Source organism: Ricinus communis, chromosome 5 (genome assembly GCF_019578655.1).
Source record: "Ricinus communis isolate WT05 ecotype wild-type chromosome 5, ASM1957865v1, whole genome shotgun sequence".
Lineage (NCBI taxonomy): Eukaryota > Viridiplantae > Streptophyta > Magnoliopsida > Malpighiales > Euphorbiaceae > Ricinus > Ricinus communis.
This window is the reverse complement of record NC_063260.1, coordinates 25,403,452-25,423,228: the sequence shown is the minus strand read 5'-3', so window position 1 is coordinate 25,423,228 and position 19,777 is coordinate 25,403,452. Positions and strand designations below refer to the sequence as shown.

Below are 19,777 nucleotides of genomic sequence, written 5' to 3'. Positions count from 1 at the left end.
TAAGACAGTCGTGTTAAAAATAGAATATTTAATTCTCTTTATGATGATGTTTTGGAGCAAAAATTGGAAAAATATTTTGCAAATAAAGAAATCTCTTTCTGACGATAATTTCAAGGGTAATTCACTCGAATTAGAATCTTTATGGGGCACATGACATGACTTCATCCTTCTAGAGAGAGAGTGTGTATGTGTGTATAAATCTTGACAGTTGGATTATTTTTATCATAACATCAAAAAGGGTTAAAAAATATTAAAAAACTCATCGACACAAGACTGCTTATGCTAAGCTGAACAATCACATATTAGAACACTGAATTTGTTCTGTCAGTGTCAGCTACAAGAAGGTGAGAATACAGACCAAATGCATCATATTGATGCATAGGAACTCAGAAAACACTCTATACAACTTGATTTGCTCAATGTAATTAAACGCTGAAGAGGTTGTACATTGGTGGGACTGGGAGGAGATACAACCAGCTATATGCACATTCACTAGGTTCCATATTACATCTGCTTACAAAATTGGATGGTGGATTCCCCTGGGAGATCATATCGTGGAGCTTCATTTGTAGAGGACACCATAATTTTAAAGGCCGAAAGATCCAAGAACCTGCAGCAAGAAAAGATTTAAAATACTAATAAAAATGAAAAAAAATTAAGTGTTCAGAAATTTAAAACTTAATGGATTGTGGATGTCTTACCATCCACCTAATATAGAAGGACTCTTCATGAATTGCCTTCACCAGAGCCACAAAGCCCAGAAACTAAACAGATTCCGCTCGCATACAAGCAGCAGAATCCAGCAGTGCTCAGTGGCGGCCAGATTGTATAATCTCCCCATATCTTAGACTATTGAGTTCTTAACTAAATCAATGACTTTCTGGTAACCTGGAGCAGCAGAGGCAAGACAAAGAATAAACTCTGAATCACAATCAGATGAATAAATATTAAGAGAGTCGCTCTATTTTTCCATTTTGTTTTTTTCTTCACTTTTTTTGAAGCTTTTGCATTTAGGCAAGTAAAGGTTGAAAAAGTTTTTTTAAGTCAGAACCAGGCTCCCAAACAAAGCCGTCAGAGAAGCATCACTGAAACTAGACATACAAATCCATAAATCTCAAATTCTGTGTGTTAATATTATTACCATGCTACTTCAATTTCCCTCTTCCTAGTGAGTCCAAAGTATTAGCATATTTTACACAAGTTACTAGTGCAAATCAAGATTTCTCAAACAGTCCTTGAGAAAATTCCAAAATTGATGCCAATACAGAGTCTGATTTTATATGTTGAAGAAAAATGAGTTAACATACCGCCATGGAAATTCACTTGTGTCTATCCCAGCTTGGTGAAGCTCATCAACATATTGCAGAGCTTCCCTGCACTCCTCCCGGTCATCAAAGAACTCTTTTTTGTCACCTTCAATTTGGTATGTCTCATGGCCTTTACCAGCAATGACCTGCAATGCAAGAATAAATTCAAAGAGAACAAGCGAGCATGGTGACATTTATGCTATTAATTATTAAGGTAGTTAACCAAAATTGTGTAGAACTTTATTTATCTCACCTAACTTGGCATTATTCTAGTCATAATAATCCATAGCCACCCATGAATGTTTAGCACAAAGTGTTTATGTTGCACCAAAAATAATGTAACACTGTGGTGGTATATTAGTAGCATGCAGGGTATGTAGCATAACTTATATGTTTACATGCTATATTCTCAGCCAGTCTGTTTGAGGTAGACAGGTGATGAGGAATGATTGCTGTACCAGATTACAACTCCGGAGTAGATCTGAGTTCTCAAATTGGAGCATAGCTGTTATAAAAAGGGTAGCCAAATGGACTTAAATACTTACAACCATATCACCTTCTTCTCCCATGGCAACAGCACAGCGTACAGCCACTCGTCTAATATCATGCAGAAAAAGTCGATGACCATTAGGAAGAGGTGGATAATAATCATTCTCCCCATATTTCAAATAATCCTGCATCGACCAACCCACACCGGCCAGCATGTCATCCAAGATGTCCACTGACCAAGATAAAAAAAGAAAAATTAGAACCAGGCTCGACAACAATGACATTTTAATTATGCAATATGGTCCAAAAGACATACATGGATCTTCATTCTTTGGATTGTCAGATGTCAGCATTGTCACCTCACTTTTATCTGTTGCAACTTTTGTCATCATTGGTCTCTTGCCTCTATCACCCTCACCAGCACAACCAATAACTTTATAGAAGGAATGACGCTGGTTAGAAAAATATTTATGATTGCATTCCCTCAAAAAACTTATCCATGGCACAGCACTTAACACTGGTACAATTATAAAGATGAATGGCAATATTCTCAAAAAAAAAGGGAATGAGAACATAATGCCTACTTATTAACTCAAAAAGAATAAATAAATAAATAAACCTGAAGGATGTCCAGTTAAAGGAGTAATATGCATAGTAGAATCTTTTGATCATCAATAACATTTGTAGCTTTTAGGACCCATCAAAACTTTTGATTATACTCATAACTGTAGTCCTTTGGTGAAAATTTCAATATTTATAAGTTCTAACAAAGAGCAGTATGATGTTAAAAGAACTTATCTCATGTATGCTAACAGTACAGACTGCAAAAGCTGATACCGACTATTGCAACAAAATTCAGCATCTTTCTATATGACGAAGTTTTCTATATAATAATCAATCGAAAGATTATTACTTCCCGTCAGCAATAGTCCAAGATTGTAAAAGAAAAAAAAGAAATTCTACAAGTCATTTTTTTCATAAGCTCAGAGGAATTGTAGCATCTTACGCGAGTATGAAGTTGTAGAAGGTATGAGGAAGAACTACGCATACCAGTGATAATCCTCTTAGGCTTGAGCTCTCTTACTGAATCAAGTAGTATAGATAGGCCATCAGGAGTATGAGCATAATCCACTATCACCCCAAATGCCTGCTCCTCATCTATTAATTCACACCTACCAGGTACTGCATCAACTTCTTCAATCCCTCTGACAATGTCCTCTAATGGTGCCCCAACTGCAATTCCAACAGCTACAGCAGCTAGAATATTATAGATATTATGCCTCCCAAGCAATCCAGATGAAATCTCTAAGATACCATGTGGTGTATTAACCAAAACCTGTGTCTCAAACAATGAGAGCTCAAACTTCAAGGGATGAACATCTGCACTTTTATTCTCTATAGCAAAGGTCACAACAGGCACATCTGGATTGCCTTGTGCAATGAAGAAAGATGCATTGGAATCATCAATGTTGACAATTTTCCTATGCCTTTCTGGATCCACCATCCTAGCAAACAACTTAGCTTTCGCATCCCTATACTCCTCCTCAGTCCCATGGAAAGAATCTAAGTGATCACCTGTTAAATTGGTAAATACTGCAATATCAAAATCAACCTCATCACACCTCCCTGAAGCCAATCCATGAGAAGATGCCTCCATCACAACAGCTTCAGTCCCATTATGTAGCATCTTAGCCATCAAATTCTGAACCAAGACAGCATCTGGTGTAGTGTTAGGTGATTCCAACTTATTATCTCCATGTACATAGTATGCAACTGTACTGAACATACCAGTCCTCAATCCCATTGCCTCATACATTCCCTTAATCAAATATGCTGTGGTGGTTTTGCCATTCGTCCCACTTATACCAATCACAGCCATGTTTTTCGAAGGATACTTATAAAAAGCTGCAGATAATGCAGGCAAAACAGCATTAGTATCCTCCACAATAACCAAAGCTTTGCACCCCAACGTCTCTTCTATATCAATCTCCTTACTAGCTACAACTGCAACAGCTCCTCTCTTATCAGCCTCACTCAAATACAAATGTCCATCTGTTCTCCTCCCAACACAACAGACAAACAAATCACCAGCATTCACCATTCTCGAATCATGCTGTATCCCAGTAATCTCCACCTCCAAATCTCCAGCAACTGAAACTGGCACCACTTTACTCTCATCCAAAAGCTCAGCCAAACTCATTCTAAACTTGGGTTCCACAATAACAGTCTTCCCTTTGCCATAACTATCAAAATCCAAATCAAAAGACGGATCCCGTGACAACCCAAGATCACCTTTTTTACTAAAATCCACATCAAACCCACTAGAATTATCATCAGAAGAATCAGACTCAGCGTCTACAACTCTAAGCCCTTGTAACTCATTTATCTCATCTAAATCAACAACTTCTTCAGGCTCTAACTCCTCAATTCCCTCACTAACAACATCTTCATTTCCTTTATTTCTAACAGTTGGTTTTAAAAGTCCTTGCTTTATAAACTCTTCTCTTTTTAAAGCAATAGCTTTATCAATTTCACCAAACAAATCATCCCCAGAAGTAGAAGAAGAACTTACAGATGGGTCTTCAATTTCACTCCCAGCAATGGCATTAAGATAAGTTGATTGATGCTTTTTAAAGTCCTCTTCCTGAATTTTCCGAGCACGTGCAGCCTGGATATGTATTTGGTCAAACTTTGAAAATCCATGAGCTGAATCCTCCGGGGCTTCGGGCGGGTCATCTGCAGATGGGTTCGGGTAAAAGTTCCCGTCTTGACCCACAGCAAGAAGTGGGTTTTGTTGGTGACGGAGTGATGGAAATGGAGGGCGGGAAAGAGAATGAACAGGTTTTATAGTAAACTGCCTTTTTAGAGAGATAAAATTGAGGTGGGAAGAGAGAGTGTGTAGTTGTGAAGTGAAAGTGAAAGCCATTAATGGAGAAAGTTGCAGAGAATAGAGTGCGGAGATGGGGGGTTTAGCGTTCGTGTTGGAGATGACGAAGGGGATAGGGGTTTTGGCTTCAATACCCAAACGATGTCGTTCAAAAGGTTAAAAACGAAATTTTATTATTTTGGTGGTAACATTCTGGTTTTATGGTTAATTGTTTCCAAAAGAAGATTTCAAAGGATTTTTCATTTTTCTAATTATAGGAGATAAGATATTTCCTTTTCAATCAGAACTGGGAATTTTTTTTAAAATAATACTAAACAATGCTATTGTTTAAATTTTATTTTTAAATAAAATTATTTCTTAACAACAATATTTTATTAGCATAAACACATAATAGTATAAAGATAATCCACTTACATATTATTATATTCCTTCTATCCAAAAAAAATATACTTTCAATTTCCATGTTAATATTTCGAGGTAGCTCAAACCAGGAGATATATATTCATGTATGCTAGATGAAGGATGGAAGATCATTAGATCAAAATTAACATGACACTAATTATAGGTCCGTTTATTTATCAAAATAATAAAATAAAAAAGTTATGAGCAGAGGTCCTTTTAAGCATTTTTTTATCAGAATTAGAAATGAGAATCAAATTCTATTTATGGCTGACATTAATAATAGTATTTTATAAATGATTTTAATGAAAATAAGAAATTCATTTATGAAGATGAAGGAGAGACTTGGTAGTTCCACTATTCTAATTTTAAAATAATGTTTGACTAATCAAATAAGCATTTGTAATTTATGTGGGAAAATTTAATTTGGTAAACTACCCTACACAAAAGTAGTTGGGAAAAAAGGTATGTGTCTTAAGAAAATTGAGTATATGAAAGGTAGCAAAGATCGCAAGAAGCAGGGGTGAGGAAGTGAGGGGCTGTAGAATGGCCGGAGGAGGAAGACCCGTGCACCAAAAAGGAAGAGAAACAAGAAGACAGCAGAGACGGCCCATTGTTGCTTATTGTAATGCTGGCATGTGCCCACTGTTTTCAACATAAATCATTCATAATTTCGTAGGCTTAACCAAGTCTTCGTGTATAAATTGTCATCGGACACAAACCACAATCAAATTAGGAGCATTTATTTCAAAAGGGTCGAAATCAATCTACAGATTTCTCGGCTAGTGGGTTGATTTATTATTATTATTTGTCATTATCATTAGATCATCATCATTGACATTAGCATATAAACCTTAACATTATTTGTGTCCCCATGCAACCACTTATTCTTGAAGCTTTACTGCATAGATAAAGAGTAATCGAAAGAGAAGGAAAAAGGAAGGAAATAAAAGGAATTTTAATTCTAATCATGTTTGGCTACTAAGATTTCTCAGAAAGAAAGGAAAATGGAAAGGAAATGATTCTTTTGATTGTTCTTGTAAAAATTGAAATTAATTACATTTTAATTTGGACTCATAAAACATCTTTAAAATTTAGTTATTTCTATTATAGAATTTTAATAAAAAAATCAAAACCTAATTAATTTTCTTCCCTTCAATAATAATTTATTACAGAAAAGAGTTCACCTCTTCTCAATTCCTTTCCTTCCCATTAAAATACTTTCCATCCTCTCTCCTAATTGTCATGCATAGTGTAAGCAAAAGAACACCCGCCAACTATGCCTTCGCGTACAAAGAAAAAATGGCCACACTTGAAACACAAAATGAAGATAGTAGTTTTACAAATTTTGTTTCGACTAGTTGGTTGGTCTATTATCATTATCATTACTGCCAACGTTGACATGATCATATGAACTTTGTTTTTGTATTTACTTCGATTTTAGGACATGTTGGCTAAAGAAGCAGCCTCTTATTTCTTGAAACATTGCTTGGCTAAACAATAATACCCACTAAATATTATGGGAAAGAAAAGTTGTTAAGGGGTTCCATTGTGGTCCATGGAAGTTTTGTTAATTGGTTCAGTCCAACCGAAGCATCCCAAGGCCAACTGCACTAGATGTGGACGCACAAGGGTTTGGCAATTATGTTCCATTTGGAAAGGTTTAATGAAGGGTGTTTGACCCATATTTTAGTTGTAAATTTCTTTTAATTAATTGCGTTATTTTGCTAGATTGTGTCCTATTTTGGAGCTGGGCAAGCGTTTCTGGGACAATTTTGGATGGAATAGAGGACAACCAAAGACACTATAATTGACCAAGATACCTTTAGGTGCAATATCTATATATATATATATTTGGATTATCAAAGTAATAATAAATAAATAAATAGTCATTTAAATGTGCAATTTTGGAGAGGGAATATGGAGAGGTTGTTTGTGGGTCACAGATATTGACCATAGACTAATTTTCAGGATCATGTACAGCTACCACATGCAATAATTTATTGTTTTGGATACCAATTGACAAAAGCAATTAAAATACACAGTAATATGAAATTGAAATCCCTCATTGTTTTTCTTTGTTGGGTCGGAACTTGGAAATATGAAAAATGAGAGTTGCCCTTGCTATACACAAGCTCGCTTAATTGATTTACATCAGGATTATCAATTCTTTTGAGGTACCAAGCAGGACCCTTTTCAATTTTTCTTTTTGCGCCCTTTTTGAATTGCCAAGAATGTAAGAAACAAAGCAAAGTTTAGTAATCATCAACTCAAAGTTCATACTTGAGGAATAAAGCATGAAATTCAAAATCATCAAACCAAAGACCAAAGCAACTTTTAGACCATGAATATGCTCATAAACAGAGTAAAAGATAAAGAAATTATCAATCTTGAAATGGAAAAATCTAAGTTGTCAATATAGATAATAGAATTTTATTAGTCTTCTGAATCCAAGGCAATTAAATTTAATTAAAAAAACATCATTGTTGAAATGAAAAGTAAGCAAAATTTGTATAGGACTGCATATTCTTTTGCTTTATTTTTACTAGTTGAGTAGGTAATCCTTGTAACCCAAATTCAAAAGAATTACTACTGCACTATAGGTCAACTAGGGCTATCACAATCATAGTAAAAAATTCAAAAAATTGAAAGGTGGAGAAGAAGAAGAACAAGGACAGATAATCCCAATCCCAATCCCATCCATTTCCAGATTTAAAAATTTTACCTGTAAACCCAAAAACGACACAAAACAGCCTGCGGATTTTAATCCCTGACTTAAGACTGACAACATTACAAAGTGACCAAAGTAAGACAACAACCTCTCTACAAAATCCCAACAAACACTCTTTCCTATGAACAATCCCATAATAAAACACCCTCTCAGCAGCTTCTCTTCTACAAAAACAATTAAAACAGTCCCATTAAAGAACAAAAACCATTAACAAAAGAGAGAGAAAATGTTGAATCTTTAGGAAAAATGGATGATGACTGTTAAGAAAAATTGAATCTTGAATGGCAGGAGAGAGAGAGTAGTTAAGGAGGGAAATGAGAAAGCAAAGACAAAATTTTGCTTCATTTGAAAGCTTTCCCTTGTTGTTACGTATCTCTATTTACCGGTCAATACATACATATCATTTAATAACTACTCATTTCTTTCTTTCTTTCTTTTGTGAAAGACTCTTCCATTTCTTTTCCATTCTTTCTTTGGCTTATTTCTCTTTCAGTCTTTCTCCTACTTTACTTTCTTTAATTTCAAGAATTTAAAGCACAGAAAGTGCCCATTTAATTAACCAAAATAGAAACACATATTACTAGTAGCTCAAGGGACATATCATTGTTTATTTCTATCATTAGGACACACTAACTGAGAGACCAGGTTACTGTTTGTATTATTTGTCTTTTTGAAGGTCTTTCACTTGTACTTCGATTTCAATAACTGGGTTCAGGTACTTCTTTTCTTTTCTTTTCACCTTCTCTTTTTTCTGTTGCTATTTGTGCAGTTTATATCCAGTATTTTAGCTGCTTATGTTTTCATTAAACATTTTACTATAGCGATGAATTAAGAAATATGTTATGAATTAGGATTCTAATGTTGGTTATAATTCTTGTGAAAAAAGACACTAAAGGAATAGTCAAGTGGCTTTGAGCATTGGCCAGATGGTGATGCTTTTTACAAAGTTATGTTTTTGCTTTAAATCGTATCATTGTCTCTTGGGTTTATAGTTTATTGTGCAATGTTTGACACAAACAGAAAGGCTAATTCTTCGATGGCCAAAGTAAAAAAGAAAAAAAAAAAAAGGAGAGAAAGGGTTCTTTCTTTGAATTCATATTCTTCATTTCTGAAATTTATGGAAATTTTGTATGGAGGCTTCAAAATGAATTTGAGGACAATTCTGTATCAATAATGGCAAAGTGCTGATAAGAAGTATTAAACTTTGGTTTCCTTATCTCAAATTCTTAACACGTGTGTTTGTATTCCTCTCAGAATAGATGGTGTCACATTGCAGAGATTGTAATTTGATGCATTTTTGGGCCATATAAATTGTCATCGATCTGCCATGGCAAAGAAATCGCCTAAGAGCGATATGACACAGACCTCTATGTCTAAGAGCCCTTTGCCAAAGAGTCCTGTGGTAAAGACCTCCATCTCTAAAAGCTCTATGCCAAAGAGTCCCATGCAAAAGAGCCCTATGCCAAATAGTCCTATGCAAAAGAGTCCAATCTATGAAAAATACAAGTCAAGATGTGCGTATGGTTTCTTTAATTTTCTGCGTCGACGTTCAAAGAAATTGATTGCTGATGCTGATAGGAGAAGAATAAGTAGACATGCTCTTGGTAAGGATTATTTGGTTTCTATTATTATTAGGATGAATATATGGTTAAAGGCTATCCAGTATTATTCCTAATATAATGGTTATCATAATTTTCGTTTTCATATGATGCTGCTAATTCTTGTTATCATTTATGTTAGGAATAACATGCACGAGTTTCAGAAATTTTAGTTGTATAGAAAAGGGAAAAAAATATGTTAAGTGTTCTTATGATGGCATAATTGTTGCAATTAAGTTATTTGAACTAGTATCATGACTTTTAAAAGGCTATTCAATCTTCAGCCAGAGGTAATCCAGGGTTTAAGGGTCCTATGAATCTTATGTTTCATGAGCCAAAGGGAGACACACAATTTTTGGCCATTTAACTATGATTTTAGTATGAAATTTAATGTTTCTATTTTTATTCTCTTGTGCAGGTGATGGATGCGTAAAGAGTGGGCTCAATTTACATTCAGATCAATGCATTGATGTAAGTCTAGGCAACCTAGTCTTACTCTTGTCATGAAGTCTAAGCTATTTTTTTCAGTCCCACTTTAAATGTGTACGTCCAACTTGAAGGATGCGCAATAGTCCATCCGTTTTCGTGGTATAATTTTCTTTTTCAAGGGTCTCAGTTTGCTGATTTTCTTGCTCATTCAGGATGAAGTAGAGGAGAAGAGTTTAGCAGTTGATTCTGGTAATTTAAAGAAAAACAAAATCAAAGGAGAAGATGTGTCCATTAAGCAGCAGATGAAGAAGAAGATTACAACAGCTAAAGTGGAATATGTACAATCTACTTCTGAACTTGTTCATGACCTATCAAGGAACCAAAGAAAAGCAACCAAGACTGCTCGGAAGGCTCGTCGCTTACCTATTTATGGTTGTTATGATGTATCAACTGTAGGGAATATAAATTCTACTGATCAAAGTTTGGCTGATAGATCTTCGAAATCATTAGACTCTGCCGTGACAGCCGAAGTGCTCCCCAACCAAGTGAGTGCTAAAAATGAAGGCGATGGCATTTGTAGAAGTACCAATACTGTGCAGTGTGACCAATTTAATGAGATAAATCTTCAAGTCAACATGAGCAAGGCAACTGAGGCATTTATAAACCAGAAGTTGATTGATGGAAAACATCTTTGTGGAGGTGGGGTGTCACACCAGTCTAAACACTTCTTGGATGCATTAGAGATACTAAATTCTAACAAGGACTTATTTATAAAACTCCTACAAGACCCCAATTCTTTGTTGGTGAAACACATTGAAGACTTGAGAGACTGTCAGGTGAAAGATCAGCAGAGCGAGCCTTTCGCCAAAGCTGTACCAGAACATCAGACAATTAATGCAAGAGAAAGTAATTTGTCCAAGACCAAGGAAATCAGTGTTCACCAGCCATTCGAGAATATAGTTGTTTTGAGGCCTAATAGAATCAGTCATGACTCACAGATTCATTGTAGCTTAAGGAATGTACAGCAGAGTGTTAAACCAGCATTTTTTCCCTTTGAACAAATAAAAAGAAAGTTGATGCAAACTATTGGGATCCGCAGAAAAGAAAAGCAATTGATGCTGACTGATGGAGCAGTGCATCACAAGTCTACCCATGATTCGGGCTTTGACGGATGTGGCAAAAGAACAGGCGTCAAGATTTTTACAACAAACTCACCTTATAAGGCCTCATATGATTTTGGAGGAATCACTACATCATCCACGACTATCAAGAGAAAAGACCGGATGAACAAGGTTAATGAATTTGATCCAGGTATTAGCGAAGAAGCTGCTTCTGCCAATGAAAGTGGTCATGAAAAGACATGTTTGTCAACCTTAAGGCATCCAGAGAGAAACAAACATGATGAGAATGTTAAGTCTAGGATAAATATCTCCGAGTTAAGAAATGGAAATAAAAACTTTTTGAAAAAGCAGAGAGCGAAATCCGGGGATGCAATAAGCTCAGTTCGTGAATATGACTTCTTTCCTACTGTCAGTTCTAGAGGGACAAGGGAACATGACTCTGTCTCCCCACAGATGAGATTTTCTGCCCATAGCAGTCACCCAACGGGAGATGATAGCAATCGGATGAATCAGAAAGAATATAAAAAGAGTTGCTTAAGTCCACCGAGGCAGAATCAAGAGGCTCCACCATGGGCTGTTAACAAGAAGCAATTGCAGACGTATGAGAAAATCTCAGACAACATTCTTTATGATGTGCAAGAGCACATAGACATTTCTTCTTCGAATAATGATTTGACTGAAATAGGTGATTTCTTCTTTTCAATCTAATCTTGATTGTGATTATTTGTATTTTGTGCAAGTGGTTGATAATTCTTAAACAAGTTCTCTATGACTATTACAGAAACGAAGTACATTGAAAATTCCAAAGAAATTAGTTCTTCAGTTGTGGTCTCCAAACCGGATGGCTCATGTAATGATGATGTCAATCAAAGCACAGAGGCATTGGATGCATGTGAAAGAAATATACCTTTGGTCTTTTCAAGAATGGTAATTTCATTGTATATCAAGTTGCTTAGAGTGCTTCTTTGGTTACTTGTCTTTATCATTTTATTTTCAACTGCTCTTCTTTTATTTGCCTGTTTGTATTGTATGTTAACGTGAGATTTTCTCTTTACAGGATTCACCTGTGGAGAATCAGACATCAACAATTCCAGTAGATGATTATTCATCAAGCCCTTTAAACAGTTGGAGTGTTGGAGAATTTGACAGGATTAAAGACAATGTGGAGCAGCCAAGTCCAGTATCAGTGCTTGACCAGTTTTACACAGAAGATATGAACAGTCCTTTAAATGTTGACTTCCAACCTGGTAAGCACAGGTATCAAGCCACTAAATTTACTGATATTTGTCTTTTTCAATATGTCATCGAGTTTTAAACAACTGAAATTATGCAGTTCTACCATCAGTTCGGCTGCTGCATATTGGTATTGAGGAAGGCTGCTTAGCTGGTATTCGGTTCCCATTGGATGTGAAGATCAATTCAAGTTCTTCAACTGAGGACTATGGATCCGTTATCAAGTATGTAACTGCAGTATTGCAAGCTTGTTGCTTGGAATGGGATGAGCTCATGCGCAAATTCCATTTCTCAGACCAACTCCTCAATCAATCCTTATTGGATGACTTGGACGTGTGGCCTAACCAATCTCGTGGTGACAGTAGACTCCTGTTTGACTATATTAATGAAGTCATTGTAGATGTATGCCAATGCTATCTAAGATGTTCCCCTTGGTTGTCATTTATCAAGCCAAGAATTCTATCAAAAATAATTACAGGAAGCGTGCTTCATGAAGTGATGAAAAATGTTGATTGGAACCTCCTCTCAGCACCACCTTTGCAGACATTAGAGAAAACTATTGAAAAGGACGGAACATGGATGGATATCCGAATTGATGCTGAAGATATTGTTAGGGAGATGGTAGATAGTCTTGTTGAAGAATTGACAATAGAAATTGCAATAGAGTAACCAATCAGAAATATAATCTGTTTCACATTTGTACTCCCTCTTAATAAGTGGTGGGAATCAGCTGGAGCAGAGGTAATATTATGTATTTGACATCTTATATCTTATACCGATGTGAGTATATATTTGCTGATGGTTTGGAGATTTTAGGGTAGTGCCATTAGAGATTTATAGTGCAGGTTAACAAACAGACTGTTAGTTCACACGATTAAAATTTCCCTTTATATTATAGGTTCTATAAACATTGCAAGAGCCCTGAATTATATCTCTTTCTATTTCTGTATGCAGGTAAAATTCCTGTTAGGTTGATTTAGATTTCATCTCATATTATAACCTGCAATAATCTTTGATTGCCGGCCCTGACAGGCCATAAATACGCAGATTTTCTATCAGCTTAAGGATGACTAGCAAGTAAAAGCACTGTCAAGGACCCAAAATCAAACATTATTCTGAATGATGATATCTTCAATATATTTATTGTATACAAACTTAAACAAAACTACCATACTAAGTCTTTCAGTCGCTTACAATATTTATCCTCAACTTATTTATATTTTTCTCTCTTTACTAATGCCCATCATTTACAACTTTTCTGTTGATTTTATTTATTCTTTACATTACTATAATGAATCAGTCACTACAATCTTCTCATCTATATGACCCTAAAAGGAGTCAGGTTTCTAATAAGCAAATTGAAACTAACACAATAGGTATAAAATTAATGCCAGGAAAAACAAATGGACTAACCGGCATGCTTCCATTCCATCATTTGATACACATATTACAAGCATCCTTCAGTTTGGCCAAATACACATATTACTGGTGGGTTCCAGAACAGAAGCCTAACAGTTCCATCACGCTCCAGCAAACATAGCCTAACATAACCCTACCGCTTCCCGCCAAATCCCTGATTACCCTGAAACCTATAAAATTCCCTTTTCCCTCTGAAACCCTAATTTTCTAAATACCCTTACCGTCGGACCAGCAATTCTTCAACTTTTTCCACAAATATCAACCACCTTGGATCCAGAAGCAGTGAATCAGACCTACTTCTTGCTTTTTTCTCAGTACACACTTCTAATGACTCGCAGAATCCGCTCTCTAAACATATTCTCTATGTGCATACTCGGGCACTTCTCCTTTAATGCTATTATTTCACTCAATCCAAAAGTTGCAATTTCTCTGGAGACGCCAATCAGATAATTCAGCTAATTCACCTACTTTTTCTTTTCATCTAAGTTTGTTGAATTGGCCCAATCAACCAGTCTATTCAGTTGCATAGTGTATGAAAATGAAGCTCATTGATGACTGAACCACTTAAACTTCTACTTAAGGATGACGTATTGGATCTCTCTCTCCCTCACCCATAAACATAGAATACAAGCGTACACATTAAAAAATATCTTAATAGTTATTCTGGCTTATGCTTTTTTCTTTTCATTTTCAAAGATTCGAGCAACTAGGTTGAATCTTGAATTCTCCTGAGGGATCTTTGAAGCGCCAACCGTTCCCTGGGCCTGGCCTTGCAGTACGACTATTGGGTGATGTAACTGAAGACAATGCTTTAAATATCCTCTGCCAAGTATGTGATAGTTCGCTATGCAGCTGAAAACCTGTCTTTTCTTTTTCTTAAACCTTTAAGAACTCATTTCTTTTCATTGCCTCCTTTGCAGGTAGATGAAATTTTCATCCACTCCATCAAGCACGTCGGGCTTTATGGTACAGTCTGGCAAGCTTTTGCAATGTTTTTGCCTGCAAGATCGTTCAAGGTGATCAAAGAACAAACTCTCATATTGTTACTTTAAGAGCTGTTACAAGTCAAGATGGAGGGACTGCAGATTGGTGAGCCTTCTTTTATTCTACATTTAACTTGATTACCGTCCAACTGTCTTTCCTTTTATAAATGTCAGTGTGACACAAAAAGGTGTTAATTTTTCATGGAGGACATATAGCATTAGATTTTAGGATAGTTGCACTATTCATATTCTTGAGGCATGTGATTTAGTTCCATGCTATCAGACATCAAGAAATTGCTCTCAGGAAGCATATAGTGAGTGTTCATTAATTTTTGGCATTTTCTTTAACTCAATGTCCCTTGAACTCCTGATACAAGGAGGTTTTTTCTCATGTTTGATAGAGAGCTGTGGGATTTTCCTAATTTATGTCATATTATGTACTGACAGTTATTCAAATCTTGCGCCTTTATAACTGTATCCAGGGCTTGAGTTGGGATTTAATACTTCATGATTTAGCATAAGAGCTACGGTGTCAATTTTAGTTAATCTTATATAATTTTCTACATACTTATTTACGTGCGTCTAATCTATGGAATAAAGGTATCTATAGTTGTATTTTGTTAGAAGATATTATTCTATAGGTGCCTGTATTTTTTAATCTTCATACCCCCCTTAGATTGCTTTGGAGCCACAGCAAAACCATCAGACAGTGGTATTCATATGAATGGCTGTTTTGCTACAAAACTCTAGCTTAATGTCGTTTTATGCTGGAAGTAAGGCTAGAAAGATGTAGGAAAAATCATATGATAGTACCTAGCTTTGTTGGATAACTAATATCAATTATGATTTGTGCATTACTATATTGTTGCTGTTCTGCCAACAACTACTGTGGCTTTATCCTCATTTTTGTTCTCCACCCATGCAATTGTAATTTTGAAATTCCAGGTACTACTTTGAAGATTAAGCATAAGTTCTTTGATGATGCGGCCCAAACAATCTGCTATAGTGTGTGGGGTGTAAACCTATCAAAGCCTCCATCGATCGTTGAATGGGAATGTTGGCATGATTGAATGCTCAAGGCTCAATAGAGACCAAATGGAACTCCGATGATTGTGTAGGTCAAAGTTATGTATACATCTAGTCGTTATTTGCTCTCTATCCTATATCTAGTGAGCTCAGCAGAAAGGAGGAGTTGAGCTGGTCTATGATGTGATTTTTTGACGCTTGATATCTGTGCTTGAATCGATCATGCATAGTTCTAGAAGAGTAATATTTTTGCACTATTATGTGAACAGCTTATAAGAACTTAAAGATGCTAAAACTTTTGTACAATATTTGCTTGTGTCTGTGTCCCAGATATTTCTCGCATGTACCTCGAACATCAGCATTGCATTGTGTCTAATGTGCCACATTCGTTTGTTGTTTCTGGAATCTGCTCAAATGTTTCTTAACAATTACCAGTATATTAATGGTATTATGCGTTGTTTCAATTATTAAATATTTGTTATATTTATTAATTATAATTTGCTGCTGCTGTAGTAACAGTAGCATTCCAGCAAAGATGATTATGTGGTACTAATGGTCTGTGGTCTCCACCATCTTTGTTGATGTGGTATAATTTGTCTGAAAAAGTTTTGATTTGGATAGCCACAACACTATCTTTACCAGCATCTTTATTCCTGACCAATGGAAGTCATTAATCTGGTATTTGGATCTTCATCCTTCCTAAAATGCACATTATTCTAATACTTAGTGGTGGCAAAATAATTAGAGGCCATTAACTACCTTTATCATTTTTTAATAGGGTGGAAATAAACAAAATGTTGCTTTGAAAATTGAAATTAAGAGATTTTGTACAGATCTTCCGCTCTAGCCCCTATCTATATGTAGCCTGCCCCCTAGCCTAGCGCTTCAATCAACAGAACAAAACGGTTTTTATTTTTCCCTCTATAATAATGTCTCGACTGCAGATAAGTTATGAGATTCCAGTGTTAGATTTATTTGGACCTGTTAATATCCCTTCCCTTTATCAAGCCTGTCAAGAGTGGGGCTTCTTTTATGTAACCAACCACGGTATCTCAAAGAACTTGTTTGATGAAGTTCATTCTCTCTCGAAGCAAATCTTTAATCTGCCTGTCGATTCCAAACTCAAGCTTGGTCCATCATCATGCTCGAAAACCTACACTCCTCATTTTGTAGCCTCTCCTTATTTTGAGAGCCTGCGCGTGTCTGGACCAGATTTCTTTGCTTCTGCTAAGAGTTCTGCTGATGAACTCTTTAGTCAACAAAATTCTGAATTTAGGTGAAATTTCCTTCGATAACCTATGGCTTTTATTTATAGTTCTTATTCTTATTTGTTTTACTGCAGTTTTGATATTTGTTTACGTGCCTTGCATGTATCATTGTCATTTCTTGCTTCCATTGCGTAGTGAGACATTAAAGGAGTACGGAAACAAGATGATGGAGTTATCAAAGAGGATTACAAAGGTTGTATTACTGAGTTTGGGAGATGGTTATGACAGGAAGTTCTATGAACCAGAATTTGGCAAGTGTCATGGTTATTTAAGGATCGTAAATTATTCGCCACCAGAGAATGTGGAAGAAAAGGAGGTTGAAGGACTTGGAATGCACACTGATATGAGTTGCATAACGATACTTTATCAGGATGAGACTGGGGGGCTACAAATGAGATCGAAGCAAGGCGAATGGATTGATATATGCCCATGTGAGAATGCTCTTGTAATTAATATTGGAGATTTGATGCAGGCTTGGAGCAATGGGCGGTTAAGGTCATCTGAGCACAGGGTTATTTTAAAGCGATTTGTAAATCGCCTATCTCTTGCTTTCTTTTGCTGCTTTGAGGATGAGAAGGTGATCTCAGCACCGGATGACATTGTAGGAGATGGAAACTTGAGGATGTACAAGCCATTTGTATGCTTGGATTATTTGAAGTTTAGAGAGAACAATGAGGAAGGTAAGTTCGATAAAATTGGTTACACTGTGAATGATTTTGCAGGTCTGAAACTTCAAATGCAGAGCTATTAGATGAGAATTCCAAACACTGTAAGCTGCTCTAGGTGATACATTTCATTTCTCTACACTGTTAACTATGATCCTTTCAGGGTATTCTGCCCTATGTGGTTGAAAGTTGAACAGGTAAAATGGTTAGATTTGGCAACAGGGCTGCTTTCCTTCAAAGAAAAAGATGTCAATATTCTCCTTCTCTCTTTTAGATTTGTATCATGTGGATATTTGCCCTATAACAGATGCTGGTTTAGTAATTTTGTAAAGCATCTGAGCTCCTTGCATCTTAAGTGCAGACTGTATTCGAGGGAATAAAGACAGCAATGCTTAGATGTGATAGGCCGGGCATGAATCATCTTGTTGCCAATCAAATTTGAGATGGGAATTTGGTCGGTTAAGAGATGTGATTGTTTGGGCATGAATTTTCTTGATCATGAAAATAAATAATAATAGCAAATAGTATGTTGGATTCTTCAATTTCTGTGTGCCTGAGTTATGAAGGAAAATCTTAAATACTATTGAACTTCGAAATTTTGAGCCGTGGGGCATGCATATTCGCATAAGTTAGATTTCCTGGCCAATTTTTCTTGTTTCCTTGTCAGTAATTGTTTGCTTTCTTTCTTTCTTTTTCTTTTTATAAAGGAAATGAACATAAATGATAAATCTGGATTGAGAATGAGTTGAATTATTTATGAGCTATTTGAAGTTTGGCTTAATTTAAATTTGCTAAAATTCATATATGGAAGCTGGTTTAATAAACCAGTCGAGTTCAAGACAATTCATAAATAATGTACTAATTTATATATTTCTGTTTATATTAAATATAAAAATATCTATTTAAATATATTTATTAGAATAAAATTATAAATTAATTAAATATTAATCCTTACATAAACATTTAATGTTTTTTTTTTTTTTAATATAGATCAATGTCCAATTTTTAACTTATATTTATTAATTTTATTTAGGTTTGTATTAATTTCGTTAGTCTCTATAATATTAAAACATTTGATAAATTTAGCTGAGCTTGGCTGATAATTTCATGAGTCTAGCTTAGTTAAAGTTGAGGACGACTGGATTCATTTGCATCCCTGTATATAAGAGATGGTCTGCTAAGATTTTACTATACAGTTGTATGCATAAAAGAGTATGGAAATCCATAACCTGGCAGTCTCTGTGTAATTGTGCTCGAATGAGGATATGCAATTTCCAAACACTGGAAGTGTGAGTGCATACATTTAAAAGAAATTAAATTATAGTTAAGTGACTCCATATATAAATATGCCCTCCCTAAACTCAATCCTATCAACCTTGAACTTTGCTATAAGAGATGAATTTTTATTTTAAAGAAAAGGATGGATTCATTCCAGCAAGTGTAGTAGGTATTACTACTGAAGGAAAAATGTCACACCCCATCATCCCCTATGTCTACAGAGTAAAGGTGAACCAGATGAAGAAATGTGCAGAGTCTGCCTATCAAAAGTCTCAATGTTTCTGGGGCAGATTTTGTTGACTTTTTGGAGCTTGGATGTTGGCCATTATTCTCCTGCCGATGCTTCTATCCCACTCTTTCTTTCAAGGAAAAGCACCACACATACAATTCGCCTACGTTCACTACAAAGACAGCCTTCCAAATTATTGGACTGTTAGTTTCTCTTTACCATTTCAAATTCTAACTTTACATTCCAATAAATTTCGTGGATGCCATATTAAATTTCATTTGATAAATAAATTTCTGTAATTTCAGAAATATACATCTGTACTCAAGATTATATTTATATTTTATTTAAAATTGATATTAGATATTTAAAAAATATATTTTTAAATTGTTGTCATTTGATAGATTGATATTTTAACTTAAAATTTTAAAATATCTTTATTAAAAAAATGCTTATACAATCATTCAACTCCAAATATTAAAAAGATATTTTAAAAATACATATTGCTTTGTGATGATATATTCAACTGTGAATAAAATGATGATACGTAGCACATTTTTCTTCACATTTACAAGACTTGTCCAAGAAAAAGATTGTGGAATATATTCAAGTAAGATTGTGATTTGTATATTTATGACATACAAGACAAGATATATATAAAATATTCATCTTGAATTTGCATTAGGTCCGATTCTAGCTAGACCTATCAAATATTCAA

General features: G+C 35.2%; 3 protein-coding genes across 6 annotated transcripts; 2 read left to right on the top strand and 1 right to left on the bottom strand.

Moving 5' to 3' along the window:
* Positions 1–274: 274 nt before the first annotated feature.
* Positions 275–4,835, bottom strand: LOC8287387 (UDP-N-acetylmuramoyl-L-alanyl-D-glutamate--2,6-diaminopimelate ligase MurE homolog, chloroplastic). 2 transcript variants are annotated; one of them, XM_015715129.3, is made up of 6 exons: positions 2,847–4,832; positions 2,113–2,229; positions 1,853–2,028; positions 1,308–1,453; positions 702–888; positions 275–610 (listed from the first exon to the last, which is right to left on the bottom strand). In XM_015715129.3, exons 1-5 carry the CDS (start codon positions 4,720–4,722, stop codon positions 870–872), a joined length of 2,334 nt encoding a protein of 777 aa, XP_015570615.1. In that variant the 5' UTR covers positions 4,723–4,832; the 3' UTR covers positions 275–610; positions 702–869. The 2 variants fall into 2 exon arrangements, with proteins under 2 accessions (XP_015570615.1, XP_048230530.1); XM_048374573.1 differs by lacking the exons at positions 275–610; positions 702–888; positions 1,308–1,453 and having other exon boundaries at positions 1,888–2,028; positions 2,803–4,835.
* Positions 4,836–7,846: 3,011 nt separating this feature from the next.
* On the top strand, positions 7,847–13,112 carry LOC8287386. 2 transcript variants are annotated; one of them, XM_015715120.3, is made up of 7 exons: positions 7,847–8,528; positions 9,068–9,417; positions 9,830–9,882; positions 10,053–11,646; positions 11,743–11,888; positions 12,019–12,218; positions 12,295–12,492. In XM_015715120.3, exons 2-7 carry the CDS (start codon positions 9,141–9,143, stop codon positions 12,329–12,331), a joined length of 2,307 nt encoding a protein of 768 aa, XP_015570606.1. In that variant the 5' UTR covers positions 7,847–8,528; positions 9,068–9,140; the 3' UTR covers positions 12,332–12,492. The 2 variants fall into 2 exon arrangements, with proteins under 2 accessions (XP_015570606.1, XP_002509811.1); XM_002509765.4 differs by having other exon boundaries at positions 7,858–8,528; positions 12,019–12,208; positions 12,295–13,112.
* A 301-nt stretch (positions 13,113–13,413) lies between these two features.
* Positions 13,414–18,097, top strand: LOC8287385 (gibberellin 20-oxidase-like protein). Of its 2 annotated transcripts, none has more exons than XM_002509764.4 (4): positions 13,414–14,442; positions 14,534–14,702; positions 15,542–16,898; positions 17,026–18,097. In XM_002509764.4, the coding sequence occupies exons 3-4, from the start codon at positions 16,552–16,554 to the stop codon at positions 17,639–17,641; spliced, it is 963 nt and encodes a 320-aa protein (XP_002509810.1). In that variant the 5' UTR covers positions 13,414–14,442; positions 14,534–14,702; positions 15,542–16,551; the 3' UTR covers positions 17,642–18,097. The 2 variants fall into 2 exon arrangements, with proteins under 2 accessions (XP_002509810.1, XP_015570627.1); XM_015715141.3 differs by having other exon boundaries at positions 13,427–14,442; positions 15,542–15,710.
* Positions 18,098–19,777: the final 1,680 nt, after the last annotated feature.